This window comes from Dipodomys spectabilis, unplaced genomic scaffold, assembly GCF_019054845.1.
Source record: "Dipodomys spectabilis isolate Male_0828 unplaced genomic scaffold, ASM1905484v1 ptg000432l, whole genome shotgun sequence".
NCBI classification, from domain to species: Eukaryota; Metazoa; Chordata; class Mammalia; order Rodentia; family Heteromyidae; genus Dipodomys; species Dipodomys spectabilis.
The window spans coordinates 455,607-477,444 of record NW_024871109.1 but is presented as its reverse complement, the minus strand read 5'-3'; the positions used below and the strand labels follow the sequence as shown (position 1 = coordinate 477,444).

Genomic DNA, 21,838 nt, shown 5'->3' with positions numbered 1-21,838 from the left:
GCTGTGGCTCAAGTTGTAGAGCACTCGCCTTGAGCTGAAGAGCTCAGGTACAGTGCCCAGGCCAAGTTCAAGTCCCATGACTGCCCATCCAAAAAAGCTCAGGGATAGAGCCCAGACCCTGAGTTCAAGGCCCACCCAGGACTGGTACAAACAAATAATTAAATGTTAAATATGACTACTAATATTTTCTTCCTATTTTTTCAGTTTAATGCAATCAAAATATGAAAGTACTACTAAAGTTCAAGAATCACAGTAACAAGGCACATTCATATATGTATATATACATATATATATACATGTATGTATACATATATATATATATATATATATATATTTTTTTTTTTTTTTTTTTGGTTCTAGTCGTGGGGCCTGAACTCTGCACCTGGGCGCTGTCCCTCAGCTCTTCAGCTCAAGGCCAGCGCTCTACCACTTGAGCCACAGCACCACTTCCGGCTTTTTTCTTTTTGCTTATGTGGTGCTGAGGAATCGAACCCAGGGCCTCATGCATGCAAGGCAAGCGCTCTACCACTGAGCCACCTTCCCAGCCCCTCCAATATTTTTTTAATAGTAGCAGAATCAACAAGTCTCAGAGAAGTCATCAAAATTATCAAGCTCAAAACCCCTGTCCCCAAAGCCAAAGTAGATAAGGAACAATATCGATTCTAGGCTGATAATAAAATTTATAGTTCCCAAATTAAGTGTAAGAAGCAGAAAAATTAAACAGAAGCACAGTACACATAATGAGATTTAACATGAGTTTGATTCTACAGCTGTCCATCTATTAACATGTGCTGAAGATGCTCATACTTATTTTCCCACTGATACGTCACTAAATGACTACCCACTATGATTGCCAAGGGTGTTCCTGTTCTGAGTCTGGCTAACATTGCTAGAACTAGTACAGGACTCACGAGATACGCTCCATTCTTTTGGACAAAATGTATGTATTTATAGACTACTACAGGTTAAATGACTAAAAAACCCCTGCATAAAGAAATGCAGCGTGAGGGTATAATGACTGTACTCAAAGTATATATTGTATACATACATGAAAAGGTCACAATGAAATCTATCATTTTATACAATTAAAGAATGTTCTGAGACCATATACTTGCCTATGTCAGTCTTCAAAACAAATTACAGAACAGTTTTTAAACTGACACACACAAGGATAATAAGATATTACACATTCTCAGATTATACCAGATAATACAAAACCAAACACAATTTAGATTTCCAAGTAAATTAATACATATCTATGTATAGAATTAAGCTCCCCTCAGCTTGGCTTCAGCCCTGGGGGCTTCTACATTAAAATTAATTCAGAAACATGTATATTAAAACCATAACCACAAAAAATTCTAACACGTAAATATCATGCCACAAAATCCCTTACAGTGATGGTAATATAATATCTATAATTAATTCAAAATGTCTGTATCAAGGCAATGTTTTTCACTGAGTGCTGATAACTCATGACTGTGATCCTACATCGGGAGAAAGTTTAGGTCTGAGGACTAATATTCAAAACCAGCTCTGGCAGAAAAGCCCAAGAGACTCTATCTTCAGTAAACCAACTAAATGGCTAGACTGCTGGCCAGGCTCAAGTGGTAGAGTGTCAGCCATGAGCAAGAACTCAAGGCACTGGCTCCTCCATATAAGAAAATACTTTGTTTTAAAGAAAGAAAACATTTTAAAAGACCTGTAACTACTTAATCTAGAAAACCAGTGGTCCATATTTGCATACTTCAAGTTGAGTATAATTGGTTGAAAAAAGAACATAAAAAGACCCAGACATTGGCAGGAAAAAACTTCTTCACGCTTGTCTTAGGGTCACAGTTCACGGTCATGTTTATGGGTAAAGATAAACATGATTTTAAAAAAGCTTGCATCTTACAAATACTCAAACACCATCTAGACATGAAAGTTAACCTTCCTGAGGGGATAATCTACAATAATCTATGTCCCCTCTGAGAAGACCAAACAGCCTGGTAGATTTAATGCTACATGGCATAAATAATAAGAAAGGGCTGCAACATGGAAAATGTCTTAGAATGCTTAAGTCATTAATGTCTCTTCATAAGGTATGCAGCTAGCAGCTGTTGTATGACAAGCTCATCCAGAGATAAAAGGTTGGAGAGAAAGCATTTTCGGGAAATTATGTGGTGTCTCAGAAGCATGGAGCTCAGATTGCTCTGTCTCTTTGGATGATTCTTGAATAAAAACTATACATAATAGCTGGGGCTAGCGGCTCATACTTGTAACACTCAGAAGGCTGAGATCTGAGTTCAAAGCCAGCCCAGACAGGGAAGTCTATGAGACTTAACCACCAAAAAGCTGGAATTGGAACTGTAGTTGAAGGGGCAGAGTGCCAGCTTCAAACAAAGCAGCCCAATCTCTGAGTTCAAATCCCAGGATCAGCACAGACACACAAAACTATACATACTATACTAAAGCCAGAAAATGTTGTTTCTGCCCAAAACTTGAGCTTCTGTACCCCAAATTCCAGGTGTTTTCTGATGAACTATTCTTATAAGTTCTGATGAACTATTCTTAGCAAGTTCTGATGAACTATTCTTAGTAGGTTCTGATGAACTACTCTTAGTAAGTTCTGAGGGCCAAGCTTTCAAGGAAGCTAGGAGGAAGATGCCAGGGTTCTGTCCGTGGACATGGAAAGACAACTCTGGTATAGCGCTTCATCTTAGGGGCAAGACTCAAAGTGACCTTAACACCCTGGCAATTCATAGATGTTGGCAGTGCAAATGCCAACCGCGACACAAAGAAAGCTTAAGGACGAGACTGTAAGCCTATCTAATACTGCAGGTTTCCTCAGAGAAGCCTGGACCACATCTATAAAGCTAAGTTTGTATAGCAAACTACACTTCTGTGTGATATATAGAGCAGGTATGTATCCTGATGTCTTTCTAACCAAACTATAAGCTGCCTAATGGCAGGCTCCATTACTATTTCATCCCAGACAGAGCCTTTAGAGGAGGGCAGGTATTCTGCTCAAAACCACTGTGAGAATGCGAGGTCCTAGGATAGAAAGTAACCAGCACTGGGCGACACTGAGAAAACAGGCAATCCTAGAGTGACCCAGCACGTCCACGTCTCACCAGCTTCACTGCCCTCTCATCATATGCCCTGTACCATCATCAACATCAACTGACCTCTGCCAGGACTCCCTCTGAACACCATCATTAATGTCAGTGTTGACACTGTGACCTTGACAGGGCGATGATCACATGTCCAATACATTCCACAGAAATTTCTTGAAAAACCTTTTTTCCTCAACCACTGGAAATACTCCACAATCTTCCAATTTCCCTTAGGTGTAATTCTGAATCTTTACCCTGACCTTAAGGCCTTAGGATCTATTTCTGCTGCCTGCAAGGTCTCCTCTCACTCTTTTCTCATCACCCATCCAGCCTGGTTCCTGTTTGTCAGATAAGTAAGAATTGCTAAGAGCCACCTAATGTTACCACCGGCCTCCCTAGCTCTGCGGTGGCGTCTCTCGTGAAAGCTGCGTGCCTCGGGCTCTCAGGGACATCTGAGAAGGCTGTTTAGAGTACCTGGGCAGCATCAAGCATCCTCTATCTGTGGGAAGTCGCATTGAAGGAGAACTTCTTTCTCACCTGAGGCAACCACAGTGCTAGCCCACAATGTGTTTTCTATGCTGAGACTTTCATGAATGGGAGGGTCACTGTCTTCCTGTTCAGGGAAGAAAAAAAAATTAGAAAATTAACAATTTTATAACTCTTTGTTTTGTTTAAATCTCTGGAGTCCTAAGAAGAAATGTGTCCACGTTCTAGATATAACAATTCAAGCAGTAAAAGGTTACTGCAAATGTGAGTTTTAAGAGGAAAGAGAAGCTGAGCAGCAGTGGCTCATGTCTGTAATCCTAGCTACTCAGGAGGCTGAGATCTTAAGATCAAGGTTCAAAGCCAGACTGGCAGGAAGTCTGTGAGACTCGTATCTACAATTAAGCACCAAAAAAGCTTAAAGTGCAGTTGTGTGTGGCTCAAGTGACAAAGCAAAAAGAGTTCAGAGAAATTTAATTTTCTATTTCCCTTCTCTCCCCTCTTCATAATGGTACTGGGACCTGAACTCCAAGCCTCACTTTCTCCTTCAGCATTTTGCTCATTGTTGATGTTCTACCACTTGAGCCACCTTTCCACTTTTGGCTTTTTTCTGGTTATTAGGAGATAAAAGTCTCTTATTAGAGTTGTCTGTCCAGGCTGATTCTGAATCAGGATCTTCAAATTTCAGCCTCTTGGGTAGCTAGGGTTACAGGCGTGGGGCATTAGTCTCCTACTTAAATGTTTTTTGATCAAATTTAATTTTCAAAAGTGGTTTGACCCATTGCTTCATCTTATATATCCGAATAGAAACCCAGTGGTTATCAAGCTTCTTGCACTCCAGGAATTGTATTCAGATTGCAAATAGTTTTTCCAGTGCCAAGAAAGAGGGAGTTCCTCGAGGACCTGAATAAATATCAGCCCTTAAGTCTCAGAATGTATGGATATGTAAACTATAACATTATTGTTCAAAATAAAAATAATGACCCTGAGAACATTGACTATTTAGTTTACCTCTGCCTTTGTTACATGCTATGTAGGCAGAAGAGTCATTTAGACATGGATTCAGTATTAGTTACATGATATGTAAACAGAGAAGTCATTCACACATGCATTCAGTATCTTAAGACACACCATGCATAAACAGCACACATCCAAGATCTCAATAGATATCATGCCTATGCTAACATGTATTGTACATTTTAACAGACAGCATGCCTACGTTAGTATGAGAGATATTTTTTAAAGTTTTTAAAGTTTTTGTGTTTTTTTTGTTGTTGTTGTTGGGCTTGGGCTTGAACTCTGGGCTTGGGCCCTGTCTCTGTGCTCTTCAGCTCAAGGCGAGTGCTCTACCGCTTGAGCCACAGCACCACTTCCGGCTTTCTAGTGGTTTATTGGAGTTAAGAGTCATGGACTTTGCTGCCCTGGCTGGCTTTGAACCGTGATCCTCAGATCTCAGCCTCCTGAGTAGCTAGGATTACAGGCATGAGCCACCGGTGCCCGGCTTAAAGTTTTTTTTGGAGGGAAATACTTTTTCCAAACTCAGGTCCTCACACTGAGCTTTGATCCACCTACTACAGGCTTCCTATCATTGCTGGGCTCACAGGTGCATTCCACTGCAACCAAATGCCCGTTAGTCAAAGTCTCAAAGCCTTTGGCATTTCTCCAGGCCAGCACGGTACTGCCTTCCCTACCCATTCAGTCTCCCACATAGCTTAGGATGACAAGCACCTTCACTGTACCCAGATATGTACTGCAAAGGTTTCTGGTGATTTTTCAGTCTGAGATAGCCTGAAATGACAGCTTCTCCCAGTGTTCACCTTTCAAGTAGCTACGAATTACAGGCATGAGCCACTGGTACCTAGTAATTTGGGACTTTTTTTCATACACTAGTCGAAGATTCATTGTGACATTTCAACACATGATCAAACTAACCCCCTGTCACTCTCGCTTACCAACTATCCTCTTTCTTAAGACAATGTCAAAAGTTTAAGTGTTCTATTTCATACGTGCTCAAAGTACTACAGCCATATTCACACTCATTTACCTTGCCACTGATATAAGTCTGGAAACTTATGTACGTTTTAGTATATAGTATTTTCCCTCTATGTCAAATCCCAGAAGAAGGGCATTTGTTTATAATTTCAAGCTGGCAGCCAGCCCTGGATCATGCCCTGAGGAGGCTGAAAGCTGAGGATCACAGTTCAAAGCCAAGCAGAGCAGGACTCTGATCCCCAATAAACCACCCAAGGAGCTGCATGTAGAGCCATGGCTCACGTGATGAGGGAGAGAGAGCTTTGGAGGGGAAAGAAAAAAAAAGGCTCAGGGACAACACCTAGGCCCTGAGTTCAAGTCCCAGGACTGGCATAAAAAATAAACTAGTAATTTTAACTGAACTGCAAATAAAAAGGTTCCATATAATTTCATTTTAGAATTTCATTTGATTTCCTACATTCTGTAATTTTTTTCTACTTTTCACACAGTGATGCATTAAAGAATGTACAATTACTCTCTCTGCTCTTTTCTAGCTCTTTCTCAGCTCTTTCCTTCTCTTTCCCAGCTCCCTTCTCTCTCTGCTCTCTGCTCTTTTCTAGCTCTTTCTCAGCTCTTTCCTTCTCTTCTCCTTCCTGGCTCTCTCTCTTTCCCAGCTCTCCCAGCTCTCTTTCCCAGGCCTTTCCCCACTTCGTGGAGGACCAAGATGGCCTGGTGCCAGCCGGAATAATGAATAAACCTACCCCTTACCTGAAAAAAAAAAAAGAATGTACAATTATTATGAAGACTAATAACAATTCTATGATAGTAATGGCAGACTTCAAACATTTAATATTTTGGTAATATCAAAAAATTATTCTAAAGGAGAGCTCTTTTACCATTCTTATGTACCAAATAAAAAATATTGAGAAGATGGGAAGATTTTTTTTTTTTGTCAGTCCTAGGGCTTGAACTCTGGACCTGGGCGCTGTCCCTGAGCTCTTCAGCTCAAGGTGAACACTCTACCACTTGAGCCACAGTGCCACTTCTGGTTTTCTGTTGGTTAACATGGACTTTTCCTGCTGGAGCTGGCTTTGAACTGTGATCCTCAGATCTCAGCCTTCTGAGTAGCTAGGATGACAGGCATGAGTCACTGGTGCCTGGCTCAGGAAGAAATTTATCTCTATTACTTTTGGTTTCCTTCTCCATAAGACTTGAAAAGGAAAAATCTGATTTGTGGAGAAAATTCAGTACGTTCCAAGCTGTTTTCTCAATAATGTACCCTATTTAACAACAATGGCAATCTACTTCATAAAGGTGAGTATTTTGACTAGAAAAGGCATGAACAGGGCTGGGAAGGTGGCTCAGTGGTAGAGTGCTTGCCTTGCGTGCATGAGGCCCTGGGTTCAATTCCTCTGCACCACATAAGCAGAAAAGGCCGGAAGTGGCACTATGGCTCAAGTGGCAGAGCACTTGAGCTGAAGAGCTGAGGGACGCGTGTTCAAGCCAAGTCTCTTGGAGGCTGGGAAACGGGTAAAAATGAGGGAGGGGATAAGGGTTCAAAAAGTATTCATGACCTTACCTATGAAATTGTAACCTCTCTGTAATCACCTTTACAATAAAATGTTGTTTTTTTTTTTTAAAAGACATAAACAATGGTCAGTGTGCTGTGGCACTTGAAAAGATTAAACCACAGTATGATGGCAGGGCACTGGTGGCTTAAGTCTACTTGGGAAGCAGAGATTATGAGCCTATGGTTCCAGGCCAGCCTGGGCATAAAAGTTTGACAGATTCTCTTAACAATGTCTAGGCATGGTGATATGTTATTATCCCAGCTACTGCAAAACATAATGGGTGGGCACAGGTGGCAAGCACCTGTCATCACCAACAGCGTGGGGAAGGACAAGTAGGAGGATTACAACACAGGTCAGACCAGGCAAAAGTGAGAGCCTACTTCAAAAACAACAAGGGGGCTGGGAAGGTGGCTCAGTGGTAGAGCGCTTGCCTTGCATGCCTGAGGCCCTGGGTTCCATTCCTCAGCACCACATAAGCAAAAAAAAAAAAAAAAAAAAGAAAAAAGCCAGAAGTGGCGATGTGGCTCAAGTGGTAGAGCACTAGCCTTGAGCTGAAGAGCTGAGGGACAGCACCCAGGCCCAGAGTTCAGGTCCCACGACTGGACCCCCCCCCCCCAAAAAAAAAACAAGGTAAAAAGGGCTGGATGTGTGAATCACTAGTAAAGCACCTGTCTTGCAAATATCAAAGCTCTAAATTCAATCGAGGAAGGGATGGAGGGAGGGAGGGAGGGGATGGGAGGGGAGGAGAGGACAGGAGGGAACAGAAGGAGAAAAGAGGGGAGGAAATAAGTTTCTAAAGGACTACAAAAGTGCTAATACTTTGTGACAGGCTACTTTCAAACATAGTTTTAAGACAATGCCTAGGTGTTGAACAATACATGAAATTCGGATCAGGAAGAATAATATGAGCTGCTCTACCACACAGAACACTGAATACTAAAGACTCTGACTTCTTATTTCAGTATTTAAACTGATACTCAAAGGTATATTTTCTCCTTTTTATTACAATATAAAAAATAAGTAAGGACTGGGAAGGTGGCTTAGCAGTGGAGTGCTTGCCTAACTTTCAAGAAGCCCTAGATTTGATTCCTCAGTACTACATAAACAGAAAAGGCCTGAAGTAGTGCTGTGACTCAAGTGGTAGAGTGCCAGCCTTGAGTGAAAGAAAGCTCAGGAATAGTGCCTAGGCCCTGAGTTCAAGCCCCAGGACTGGCGAAAATAAAAATAAATGAGTAAATAAGCATTGATTTTTAACACTGTTCACTTGATGAATTTCAGTAGTTAAAATGAATTGTACCTTGTAGTTATAAAGCTAGTTATTTGATCTTTTTCTTTCTTCTTATAGGAAAAATGGACACAAAATAAGTATTTCTCATCTTAAATAACCCAAGACTACAGACTAATATAATTAAAATAAGAAAAAGGAAAGCATTACAAATGTGCAATGGGGGGTACAGCGCTTGCCTTGCATGCATGAGGCCATGGGTTGGATTCCTCAGCACCACATAAGCAGGAAAAAAAAGCCAGAAGTGGTGCTATGGTTCAAATGGTAGCGTGCTAGCCTTGAGCTGAAGAGCTGAGGGACAGCGCCCAGGCCCAGAGTTCGGGCCCCAGGACCAGATCCAAAAAAAAAACAAAAACAAACAAACAAAACTGTGGAATGGGAGCAATGAAAGGACATTTATTTGAACTGCACTCATTCAGTACTTGCAATAACTCATACAAGGTAAATATAAATGTAAATTAAGGCCCTCACATAAGTTTTGTTTTTTTTTTTAATCAGCCCAGTCACCTGAAGCGATTCGCCATCTTTCATCCATGTGCACAGTATATTCAATTCTGTTCTGATGAGTGCCAATTCCCACCCCACTGCCACCTGCTTGCCACAGTCCTCTAAAAGAAAACTGGAGTTGCTAGATATCTAGCCACAGTGCCCCGCTGGCACATATGAATTAATGTTGGAGCCACAGGTATCTCTGGTGACCTTAACTTTCCCTAAATGACTGGAAGGGCAGGTAAAGCACAGGCACTGCAGGTGCCCTAAGACATTTCTGCAGGTGCCCTAAGGCATTTTGTTGTTAGGAGCCCCTTCCCTGCTGTGGCTAAGCCACAACAATCACATATACACCTGTTTGGCAGCTAAAGGGTGTTAGCCTGAGGGGGAGAAACAGTTATAGACCTCCTCTTGGAGTAATGGGACTGTTCCTATGCTTCTCAATCAGTGAGGTATTTTCACCTTGATAGACCTCCTCAAGACTAGATCTTATAGGGTAAAAAAGGCAAACATTTCTGGAGTGTCCAAACATTTTCTGAGTGGCTTTCCTAAGAATCCTCAAAAGTGAGATTGAAAAGGGGCAACCAAACCACACCAGCTGTTGGCAAAGGCAGCTCTGCGGTAGGAGGGAGAGGAGGCCATGGGCGGGCGATGATAAGGCTTCATTCTTTTCTCCTGGAGAAATCATAACGCCCCAAATAGTCCACAACAGGCCCCACTAATTAAGATAATGATCCTATGTCTCCCTTATCTAGCATACTCCCCATACCAAGGCCAACTATCACCTTAACAAGAGTAATGATCACTATATGACCTTTCACAGAAAGTATCAGCTATGCAGATGCCGGCCTTTATAACATAGCCTGCCCTTGCCTAAATGGTACAAGTATGTGACCTCCTGCACCCAGGCACAGCAGTGCAGGCAAAGTCACCAAACCATCTGGGGAGGACTACAGGAATGGGCCCTAACTGTGCACCTGTTAATAACCCTCCTTGGCTGGAAGATAAAATTCTCTAAGAGTGTTCTGATGGTCAACATTCCCTAAACTGCCTGCTTCAGCACACTTTCTCACTTGGCTAATAAATATTTTCTTGCTATCTTCCTACCCTCAGTATTTTGTGTGTGTGTGTGTGTGTGTGTTTTCTTGCTATCTTCCTACCCTCAGTATTTTGTGTGTGTGTGTGTGTGTGTGTGTGTGTGTGTGTGTGTGTGTGTGTGTATGTGTGTTTTGTTTTCATTTTTGTTTTGCTATGCTGGGTGAGTGACTTAATCTTACAGATTCACCCAATGAACTGAGCAACACTCTACCCACTAGTAACAAACCTACAGTGAAGGAGACTGCTCATGTCTGCTTTCTGCTGCTAAAATAACAAACTACCACAGACTAGGGAATTTATAAATAAAAGGAAATTTGACTCATGGTTCTGGAAATAAGAAAGTGCAAGATTGGAGCTATTTCTAATGAAGGACTTCTTGCTACATTTAACAAGGCAGAAGGTACCCTACAGTAAATATATGTGTGACTGGGAGAGGGAGCTATTTCTAATGAAGGACTTCTTGCTACATTTAACAAGGCAGAAGGTACCCTACAGTAAATATATGTGTGACTGGGAGAGGGGAAGGGAGCCAAACTCTTGCTTTGATCAGGAACCCACTCTGGTGATAACAGAACCACTTCTACAACAGTGACCTTCACTCATCACGCAAGTCCTCCTGCATAACCACCTCTTAAAGGTCCTTGTCCAACACTGCTACATTAAGGGTCAAGTTCCCAGCATGTGGACTTGGGACACAGTCAAACCAGAGCACTGAGGAAATTACGTGCACTTTGCAGCTTCCCCTGATCTAATTAAGAAAATGCAGCAGGATGTGACAGTGAATGAATACTTAAAAATCCTTGAGTATCCCCTTTTCTATTAAGCAAAACAGCCTTAAGGAGTAAATGTAGAATGCACACAATTAAAAAGGTCAATACTAGCAAATGATTAAGCTTCTTCCTTCTTAGGACAATCAGATTGAAAGTTGGCTAAAACAGAGGCAACTTCACTTCCACGTGTGAAATACATATTGTACTCATTAAGCCTACCTTTGGCCCTCAGCTCCACCCAGACCTGCTGGCCCCTCCCTCCCCCCCCCCCCCCACCTAGACCCACCTGAGCTCCCATCTACCTCACTTCCTCGTCAGCTGCTGCTGCTGCTGCTATCTAGATAGTGGAGGCTGCCATGCGCTCTCTCTCCAGGGCAAATATGGCTCCTCTAATAAACCTTGCACTAATCTTTCTCCTGTGCCTGCCTGCCTCCACATGGTCCCCTGGCATGGGTGTGATGGATCCTCTCACTGATCCTTTCATGTATAATTTCACAAAAATCTAAATCCTCAGGCTCTGAATATGTGGATTCAGTCAAGAGATTTAAAAAAAAAATCTTTGGGGAAAAAAATTCCAGAAAGATCCAAAAAGCCAAACTTGAATATTCCATGCTCCAAGAACTTGACTGAGTCCATGTGAACGAGATGTGTGCGCACACTATGCTGTAGCCTCCAGCCTCCCTCAATCTTTCTCGAGCAGTGGTTTGCCATGTTACCTTCGGGTACATTTTAGTAGTGCTAGACCTACAATGCTTGCATCTGTACTAAGTATACACATGCTTTAATTCCATGTCCTTCTTGTCTACTACATAACTATTTACGCAGTATTTGCACCGAGTTAGATACCAGAAGTATTCTAGAGATTTTGAAAGTGTATGAGAGAATGTATGTCAATTATTTTACAGTTTTACACACTTCATTTAAGCATGTATAGATTTTGGTTCCCTAAGAAGGGGTAGGCCTTACACCATCCACCCAAGGACAAGGACAGATGACCGTGCAGTGAAAGAAGACTCCCTCCCTATTCCCTTCTGCCAGAAGTCCAAGCTCAAAAGGACCTCCCTGTATCTAATGAAGTAGGTATCCCATGGCAATCCCGTTCCAAGACTTAGAAACAAAGATGCCCCATTTTCTAAGTCAAACTGTGCATACTGCTGTCTTCTCACACTGCTGAACCCAGGACCCAGGCACAAGAATGTGGGCATGACAAAGAAACTCCAAGTCCAAGCAGGGAGCATTCAGTGATCATGTCCCAAATACGTCTACTCCGTTTAACCTTAGATTTAAATCTTAGATACATTACTGTCCTCAGTATTCACTAAATTCCTCCCCCAAAGCCCAATGAATAAAGCAAAAACACACATGGTGTAACCCTTTGATTTCTGCCAGCTGAACTCTGGCTCTCTATTGCTTTGATTTTCAAGGAGAATTCTTGGTCCACATTGTCTTCCTCAAGGCTCTTAAAGTTACTACTCTGCTCTGACCCTGTTCTGTGGGCTGAGAGTAAGGTGCCAAGCTGACTTCCTTCCAAAAGGCAATCAGGAATACTGGATCTTTGAAATCTGTCGCTTCCTGATGGTTTGCACATCTTTTGTTTTCTCATTTTCTCCCCACCACAGTGTACTTTCATATCTCTTCCTGGGTACACTGTCAGCAAGGCCTTCACTTCTCAGATGCTCATGCTCTTCTATGTTTTCCTGAGCTCAGTTAGAACTCATTTACATTTTCTATTCTTGAGTTAATCCCTAACTTATTATGTTCTATATTACCTAGTTGGTTAACTATATTTAAGTGAGATTTATTAGGTTTGTTGCACTGTTAAGACATTGCTTTGCCTTAGAGTTCTTGTTTCTGTTTTTCATTTTGATTTTTTTTTTTTTTTTTTAGAGGATTTGGATGGTTCTGGGGAGGTTTGGGGGCTTGAACTCAGGGCCTGGGCACTGTCCCTGAGCACTTTAGGTCAAGGCTAGCACTCTGAGCCACAGCACCACTTCTGATTTTCTGGCGGTTAACTAGAAGAGTATTAAGGACTTTCCTGCCAGAGCTGGCTTTGAACTGTAATCCTCAGATCTCGGCCTACTGGGTAGCTAGGATTATAGGCGTGAGCCACCAGCACCCAGCTTAGATCTTTTTTTCTTTTCTTTTTTTTTTTGGTCAGTAATGGGGTTTGAGCTCTGGGCCTGGGCGCTGTCCCTCAGCTCTTCAGCTCAAGGCGAGCTCTACCACTTGAGCCACAGCATCACCTCCACTTTTCTGGTGGTTAATTGGAGATAAGAGTCTCATAGACTTTCCTGCCTGGGCTGGCTTTGAACCACGATCCTCATATCTCAACCTCCTGAGGAGCTAGGATTATAGGCATGAGCTACCAATGCCAGGCTTAGAATTTGTTACAAGATTTGTTTTTCACTATCTGCTTCCCTTCCTCTTTCCCTCCCTGCTTCTCTTCCTTCTTTTTTTTTCTCTCTCTCTTCCCTTCTATCTTCTTTCTCTGGTCCCTTCTATCATAATAATGAATGTTGATTGAACCTGCTATAGTAGAGGATTCTATTCTAAGAAGGGAAGCTGGAATGTGTTCATGTCTACCATACATTAAAGCCTAATATCTTCTATGAACTACCATTTCTGGGAGTGGTATGACAATGTCCATTCTAAATGTCACTGTCTTATCTAAGAAAGGTCAATTTCATTCTTTTCTTTCTTATCAGGGCTCCTAGAAACACCAACCATCTATGGAAATACCCTGTACATGTATGTCCCCCAAATGGCCACCTCTGATTAGCATGTTTTAGTTCATTTGCTAGCCAAGAGAGAAGACCCAGGACCCCACCTGGGAGCTCCTCTTCTGAAGGCAGACCCCCTCTATGATGCCAGTGTCTTTGGACAATCTCCTGTCCTCTGCTATGTCCTGACTATGGACATTCCCCTCACTTCCAGTGTGCAGAATTTTCTGTCTCACATGTATGTGGCACATATGAGCTGTAAGTGGTCCTATATACCCTTATCATTGGCTGGTACAGTGCTGGAAGGCTGTGAGGACATATACAAACTTAGATGGGCTCAACTAACCTAAGGAACCAGGAAGTCTAAGGTATCCTTTGAAGCTCACCAGAGTTACCATTTCTCTTCTAAGCTGAAAGTCCTTACAGTCTTCTTCTGATAATCTGGATAGCTTCTGCTTCTACATCTCCTACAACAGCATAGAACTCCCTCGCCACACACTCCCCCCTTCAGGGTTATGACCAGACTACTCTCAATTTTTAGACCTTGAAATGCTTCTACGTTGTCTAGCAAATACCTCTGACTTGTAGGAAATCATAAGCAATATAAACCAGAAAGAAAAAGGAAGGAAAGGAGGAAAGAAAATAATATTCCAAATTCTTTTTTTTTTTTTTTAAGTGTCAGTCCTAGGGCCTGGACCCTGACCCTAAGCTATTATTCAAGGCTAGTGCCCTATCACTGAGCCACAGCTCCATCTTTTTGGTGGTTAACTGAAGAGTCACATGGACTTTCCTGCCTGGCTGGATTTGAATCATGGTCCTCAGACCTCAGCCTCCTGAGTAGCTAGGATTACAGGTATGAACCAGTGGCAACCAGCATTGATATTCCAAATTCTTAACAGTGATTATATTCAAACTTTTTGTATAAACAAAAATACCTATTTATAATACTTTTTCTTATATATGACCTTTCAAAAGAATTTGTTTTTATCAAAATAATTTTTTGTAAAAGAACAGAAAGAGCTGTATTTTGAAACTCATTTCATAATCCTTACCACTTGGACACACTTCCTCCTATTCTATAAAGTGACATCCACCTCTCCACAGACTCTAAACAATCTTACAGGTCCCCTCATTTGCATATGCACGGTTTGTATATAAGATGTCACTTAAGTTCTGTAAGTGGTTTCTCAGATGATGACACTGCCTGCCAATTTCGTGTGACCAAAAGAGTGAAACAACAGAAATCTTCTAAAGATGGTTGCATCAATTAAAAATAAACCATAGACACATATTAAAATCCCTTACTGCAAGTCATTTATGGTATGTTATTAGCTAATAAAATAAATAGAAGCTAAAAAAAAAGATACTGAATTCTTCCAATCCTAGTAGACAGGTGTAGAGGAGCTTAAAGACCTTTAAAGAGTTTACCAAACGCCGTAACAAAATGAATGTGGAATAAAATACATTTAGTACTTGAAGAAATGTTCAAATAAGCATACACTCAAATGATTCAATAGCTAGAAATGATGCAAACATCGTAGCATACCAACTATTATTGAAAGCCAAATGAATTGCTAAACTATATCATTATACTGACTCATGTAGTAGGTGAAAAGATTTTACCAAATGCTAACTATGTCAAGAAATCAGAAAATCTGCACTGAAGTACCTCACAGGAATACGAGTAACAAAAACACACCCAAGAATTTGGCACTTCCTCTAGCTTTTCCCTTTTTAGTCCAAAGCTTCTGTGCAAATTACTCTAGACTGAATTATTCTCTCAGAACAAGGGCCTACTACCTTTAATTTATGATGAAAATGGTTACTGTTAAACTGAATAAAATATTTTAACTCACCCTGGTAAATGTCCCTTCAAAACTATGAATATCCAGTTGTGGCTTCTGAGCATAAACATAAGCACTGATAGAAAAAAGATCCTGGAATACAAAAAGAAAAGAAAAGGATTAATTTCAATGTTACATTGAAATACATTGACTTGGAATTTTTTAAATCACTAATTAAAATTATTCATGTATTATGTGCTAGAGGTTTTTTTGTTTTTGATGGTGCAAGGGTTTAGACTCAGGGCTTCGTGCTTACCAGTTATCAGTCTAAACTCCTGACACGTGGCAATCATACCCTGTGACCTTAGCCAGATCTGCAGGTCAAGAGGACATCGCCAGGAAGGTGAACCTTTCCAGCCTACAAAGACAGAACCCTTGCTCCCTCACCAGTCCCCAAGGACATCTCATGTGCTTGCTGTGGCTTGTAGCAGTGGACCAAGAGTCTGAGGTTCCTGACATTGGTAAGGCAATTTGGATACTGCGTTCTCCAGCTGAGAAAGCAATGTTCTCCAGGCCACTCCCAAGACATATGGCTGGGATGAAAGGAGTGGGGATGATCACAGAAAGATCTTGTAAAGTTCTGGAAATTCAGGGTCTCCTCTTGACCTGATTCTTAAACATGTGTCCTTCTGGCCAGGTTAGGTTACATAAAAAATTTCTCCTCTGAAAGCATGCTTTTGTCCTCCCTGCGTGCAATCCCAGGTGAGACGTCAGGGGAGGTTAGGGACATGACAAGACTGACAGATGGAATGCCGCGGTTTCGTAACAACCAAACCTTGGAGAGGGGGGTATGAATGACTTCGTCATGACTGTCTGGAGGTTTTCCCTCAGTTTGTCTAGCTGGTAAGCTCAAATGGCACATGACAGAACAGAAGTTTAAGACCAGCTCTGTAGTGGATGGACTGTGTTTTAACTGACTAAGGACATGTCTAATGAGACAGAGGGAAGAGGGACTCAACTCTCCCCAGGGCACTGGGGAAGGAGCTGGACAGTAGGAAGAAGTGTTCAATGCTGTTAAGCACTGTTAGATACCGTGAAGTTTAGTGTTAAGCTTCCTTTATTGTAAGTACTCTAAAAAGTGTTGTCTCTGTGAGTGGAGGAGACCCAGCGAGGGAACCACTCAGGCCTCTGAATGGCAGCAGGAACACCTTCCCTTGCACCTAGCAGCGTGGAATGGGGACTGCAAACCTGCCCACTAGGCAGCCCTTTCTCTGGTGTGGGATGTCACATATCAAATATGAGTTGACTGTCCCATCAGCATTGGACTACCTCCTCTGGGCTCTCAACAGAGGCAGAAACTCATTTTATTTGAGTGTACTGGTCAAGTTTCATTGCATGAATGAGAAGAGTTCTAGGCTGGGAAGATGGCTCAGTGGTAGAGCGCTTGCCTTGCATGCTTGAGGCCCTGGGTTCGATTCCTCAGCACCACATAAGCAAAAAGAAAAAAGCCGGAAGTGTCGCTGTGGCTCAAGTGGTAGAGCGCTAGCCTTGAGCTGAAGAGCTGAGAGACAGCGCCCAGGCCCAGAGTTCAGGCCCCATAACTGGACCCAAAAACAGAAGAGTTCTAGGTCCTACAGTAACACAACACAAGGCATCCAAAGACAAGAGGTTCATTACTGAACCTCCAAAATCACTCTGGATTGATACTGAAACAATCTTTTGTGAAAGATGCCTCTATGAGGAGGACCAAGACTGCAGGTGATAAAAGGTGGTGCTCAGGGCATGCGGGGCACTTCCACAGGGCAGCTGCCCTGCAAACCCTGAAGCCCAGCTGCAGCCCAGGGTCTCAGACTCAGGGAGGACACTGCTGCCTCACCTGCTCCTGCTTCTCAGATCCTTCTGAGTGCACCCAACTGTGGAAGCTAACTGCCAATCCTTCCGGGAAGGGGAAACAGGAACTACTTGTCCACTCACCAGGGAACAGAGGCTAGTCTGATGGAACAGAGCTGAACATACTCCAACAGGGTTGTGACTGCAGCTTAGACCACACAGAAACAACTTACAGTCAAGTTAAGCTGCAGCTAGTTTACAACATAAAGTAACTTGAGAGTTGTAGAAAAAGGTCCAAAGCGTCCAATAAATTGCCAGAATAACCTATGGATACAGCAAATCTGAAAATGAATCCTACTTATCTTATTTATATTTATTAACTTACTTTTTTTTTACTTTTTTTGCTAGGCAGACATTCTACCACAGAGCCACAACTTTAAGGTACCTACCCAGATTTTGACCAGCCTGTTTAACATCTTATCATAGGTGGGATGACTGTACACTACCATGCCTTTTTGTTCAGATGGAATCTTACAGGCTTTTTGCCTGAGCTGAACTGGAATTGCAAACCTCCCCATCTTAGCCTCCTTTGTAGCTAAGAAGATAAGCATGCATCACCTTGTCCAGCTACAGCTGAGAAGGGGTTTTATAAACTTTTCTTCCTGGGCTAGTCTCAAACTGTGATTCCTCCCCATCTAACCCCCCATTCTCAGCCTCCTAAGTAGCTAGAAATAAAGGTGTGAGCCACCAGTACTCAGCAGAATAACTCCTTATTTAAATACTATACCATCAGAATGATTTTCAAAACATGAACCTTTCATACCAGAGCCTACGTTTTAAAACGGAAAAAAAAAAAAAAGCTGGCAACAATCCTCATTTCTCCATGCACATGAATATTTAGAAGAGTGTGTTTCATCTCGTATATTAGACATCAAATGACTGAATAATGACACAATAATGAGAATGTCATTTGAAGCTTTTCATGATAATTTAAAAATCATTCTGAAGTTTCCAATAATCTAGGAAAGCCTCTGCTATTAGGTCAAGGGCAACATTTGTTCACATTAGTTAAAGGTCATTAAAATACATCCTTAATCATAACATGTGGTTCATTACAAATAAAATTGCCTTTCATTCAATAAAACTAATTAAATGTAAATGGTATTGTTTACTGCTATATGGATCTTTTGAAATAAATCAGCAAGTCATGATTTATTGAAAATTACTGACTCTCATGATTGTTAATAAATTTGCTTCATCACAAAAGCAAGAAAACTATTTCCCAAATGTCTACTATGTCTGTGATCACTACCTCCCCCATGTTAGTGTCTGTGATCACTACCTCTCCCATGTCAGTGTCTGTGATCAGTACCTCCCCCATGTCAGTGTCTGTGATCACTACCTCTCTCAAGTCAGTGTCTGTGGTCAGTGCTCCACGACAGTGTCTGTGATCAGTACCTCCCCCATGTCAGCGTCTGTGATCAGTGCTCCCCACGTCAGTGTCTGTGGTCAGTGCTCCCCACGTCAGTGTCTGTGATCAGTGCTCCCCACGTCAGTGTCTGTGGTCAATGCTCCCCACGTCAGTGTCTGTGGTCAGCGCTGCCCACGTCAGTGTCTGTGGTCAGTGCTCCCCATGTCAGTGTCTGTGATCAGTGCTCCCCACGTCAGTGTCTGTGGTCAGTGCTCCATGTCAGTGTCTGTGGTCAGTGCTGCCCACGTCAGTGTCTGTGGTCAGTGCTCCCCACGTCAGTGTCTGTGATCAGTGCTCCATGTCAGTGTCTGTGGTCAGTGCTCTCCACGTCAGTGTCTGTGGTCAGTGCTCCCCACGTCAGTGTCTGTGGTCAGTGCTCCATGTCAGTGTCTGTGATCAGTGCTCTCCATGTCAGTGTCTGTGATCAGTGCTCCCCACGTCAGTGTCTGTGATCAGTGCTCCCCACGTCAGTGTCTGTGGTCAGTGCTCCCCACGTCAGTGTCTGTGGTCAGTGCTCCATGTCAGTGTCTGTGATCAGTGCTCTCCATGTCAGTGTCTGTGATCAGTGCTCCATGTCAGTGTCTGTGGTCAGTGCTCCACGTCAGTGTCTGTGATCAGTGCTCCATGTCAGTGTCTGTGGTCAGTGCTCCATGTCAGTGTCTGTGGTCAGTGCTCCATGTCAGTGTCTGTGATCAGTGCTCCCCACGTCAGTGTCTGTGATCAGTGCTCCCCACGTCAGTGTCTGTGGTCAGTGCTCCCCACGTCAGTGTCTGTGGTCAGTGCTCCATGTCAGTGTCTGTGGTCAATGCTCCCCACGTCAGTGTCTGTGGTCAGTGCTCCCCACGTCAGTGTCTGTGATCAGTGCTCCATGTCAGTGTCTGTGGTCAGTGCTCCACGTCAGTGTCTGTGGTCAGTGCTCCATGTCAGTGTCTGTGGTCAGTGCTCCACGTCAGTGTCTGTAATCAGTGCTCCATGTCAGTGTCTGTGGTCAGTGCTCCCCACGTCAGTGTCTGTGATCAGTGCTCCATGTCAGTGTCTGTGGTCAGTGCTCCATGTCAGTGTCTGTGGTCAGTGCTCCACGTCAGTGTCTGTGGTCAGTGCTCCACGTCAGTGTCTGTGGTCAGTGCTCCACGTCAGTGTCTGTGGTCAGTGCTCCACGTCAGTGTCTGTGGTCAGTGCTCCATGTCAGTGTCTGTGATCAGTGCTCCATGTCAGTGTCTGTGATCAGTGCTCCCCACGTCAGTGTCTGTGGTCAGTGCTCCCCACGTCAGTGTCTGTGATCAGTGCTCCCCACGTCAGTGTCTGTGGTCAGTGCTCCATGTCAGTGTCAGTGATCAGTGCTCCCCACGTCAGTGTCTGTGATCAGTGCTCCACATCAGTGTCTGTGATCAGTGCTCTCCATGTCAGTGTCTGTGATCAGTGCTCCCCACGTCAGTGTCTGTGATCAGTGCTCCCCACGTCAGTGTCTGTGGACAGTGCTCCCCACGTCAGTGTCTGTGGTCAGTGCTCCATGTCAGTGTCTGTGGTCAGTGCTCCCCACGTCAGTGTCTGTGGTCAGTGCTCCCCACGTCAGTGTCTGTGATCAGTGCTCCCCACGTCAGTGTCTGTGATCAGTGCTCCCCACGTCAGTGTCTGTGGTCAGTGCTCCCCACGTCAGTGTCTGTGATCAGTGCTCCATGTCAGTGTCTGTGGTCAGTGCTCCCCACGTCAGTGTCTGTGATCAGTGCTCCCCACGTCAGTGTCTGTGGTCAGTGCTCCCCACATCAGTGTCTGTGGTCAGTGCTCCATGTCAGTGTCTGTGGTCAGTGCTCCCCACGTCAGTGTCTGTGATCAGTGCTCCCCACGTCAGTGTCTGTGGTCAGTGCTCCCCACGTCAGTGTCTGTGGTCAGTGCTGCCCACGTCAGTGTCTGTGATCAGTGCTCTCCATGTCAGTGTCTGTGATCAGTGCTCCATGTCAGTGTCTGTGGTCAGTGCTCCATGTCAGTGTCTGTGGTCAGTGCTCCATGTCAGTGTCTGTGGTCAGTGCTCCCCACGTCAGTGTCTGTGATCAGTGCTCCCCACGTCAGTGTCTGTGGTCAGTGCTCCCCACGTCAGTGTCTGTGGTCAGTGCTCCATGTCAGTGTCTGTGATCAGTGCTCCCCACGTCAGTGTCTGTGATCAGTGCTCCATGTCAGTGTCTGTGGTCAGTGCTCCACGTCAGTGTCTGTGATCAGTGCTGCCCACGTCAGTGTCTGTGGTCAATGCTCCCCACGTCAGTGTCTGTGGTCAGCGCTGCCCACGTCAGTGTCTGTGGTCAGTGCTCCCCATGTCAGTGTCTGTGATCAGTGCTGCCCACGTCAGTGTCTGTGGTCAGTGCTGCCCACGTCAGTGTCTGTGATCAGTGCTCCCCACGTCAGTGTCTGTGATCAGTGCTCTCCATGTCAGTGTCTGTGGTCAGTGCTCCATGTCAGTGTCTGTGGTCAGTGCTCCATGTCAGTGTCTGTGGTCAGTGCTCCATGTCAGTGTCTGTGGTCAGTGCTCCCCACGTCAGTGTCTGTGATCAGTGCTCCCCACGTCAGTGTCTGTGATCAGTGCTCCATGTCAGTGTCTGTGATCAGTGCTCCCCACGTCAGTGTCTGTGATCAGTGCTCCCCACGTCAGTGTCTGTGATCAGTGCTCCATGTCAGTGTCTGTGGTCAGTGCTCTCCACATCAGTGTCTGTGGTCAGTGCTGCATGTCAGTGTCTGTGGTCAGTGCTCTCCACGTCAGTGTCTGTGATCAGTGCTCCCCACGTCAGTGTCTGTGATCAGTGCTCCCCACGTCAGTGTCTGTGGTCAGTGCTCCATGTCAGTGTCTGTGGTCAGTGCTCCCCACGTCAGTGTCTGTGATCAGTGCTCCCCACGTCAGTGTCTGTGATCAGTGCTCCCCACGTCAGTGTCTGTGGTCAGTGCTCCCCACGTCAGTGTCTGTGATCAGTGCTCCATGTCAGTGTCTGTGGTCAGTGCTCCCCACGTCAGTGTCTGTGATCAGTGCTCCCCACATCAGTGTCTGTGGTCAGTGCTCCCCACGTCAGTGTCTGTGATCAGTGCTCCATGTCAGTGTCTGTGATCAGTGCTCCCCACGTCAGTGTCTGTGATCAGTGTTCCCCACGTCAGTGTCTGTGGTCAGTGCTCCACGTCAGTGTCTGTGATCAGTGCTCCATGTCAGTGTCTGTGGTCAGTGCTCCATGTCAGTGTCTGTGGTCAGTGCTCCATGTCAGTGTCTGTGGTCAGTGCTCCCCCATGTCAG

General features: G+C 44.0%; 1 protein-coding gene across 2 annotated transcripts in view; it reads right to left on the bottom strand.

Annotated features, from left to right (window-relative positions):
• Positions 1–21,838, bottom strand: part of Atp9b (ATPase phospholipid transporting 9B (putative)) — a 194,445-nt gene that overhangs the window by 113,533 nt on the left and 59,074 nt on the right. For both annotated transcript variants that reach the window (XM_042668321.1, XM_042668322.1), the window contains exons 9-10: positions 15,342–15,422; positions 3,636–3,711 (exon numbers count right to left, since the gene is read on the bottom strand). In XM_042668321.1, coding sequence (XP_042524255.1) covers positions 3,636–3,711; positions 15,342–15,422 — 157 coding nt within the window. The remainder of the gene's footprint in view (positions 1–3,635; positions 3,712–15,341; positions 15,423–21,838) is intronic.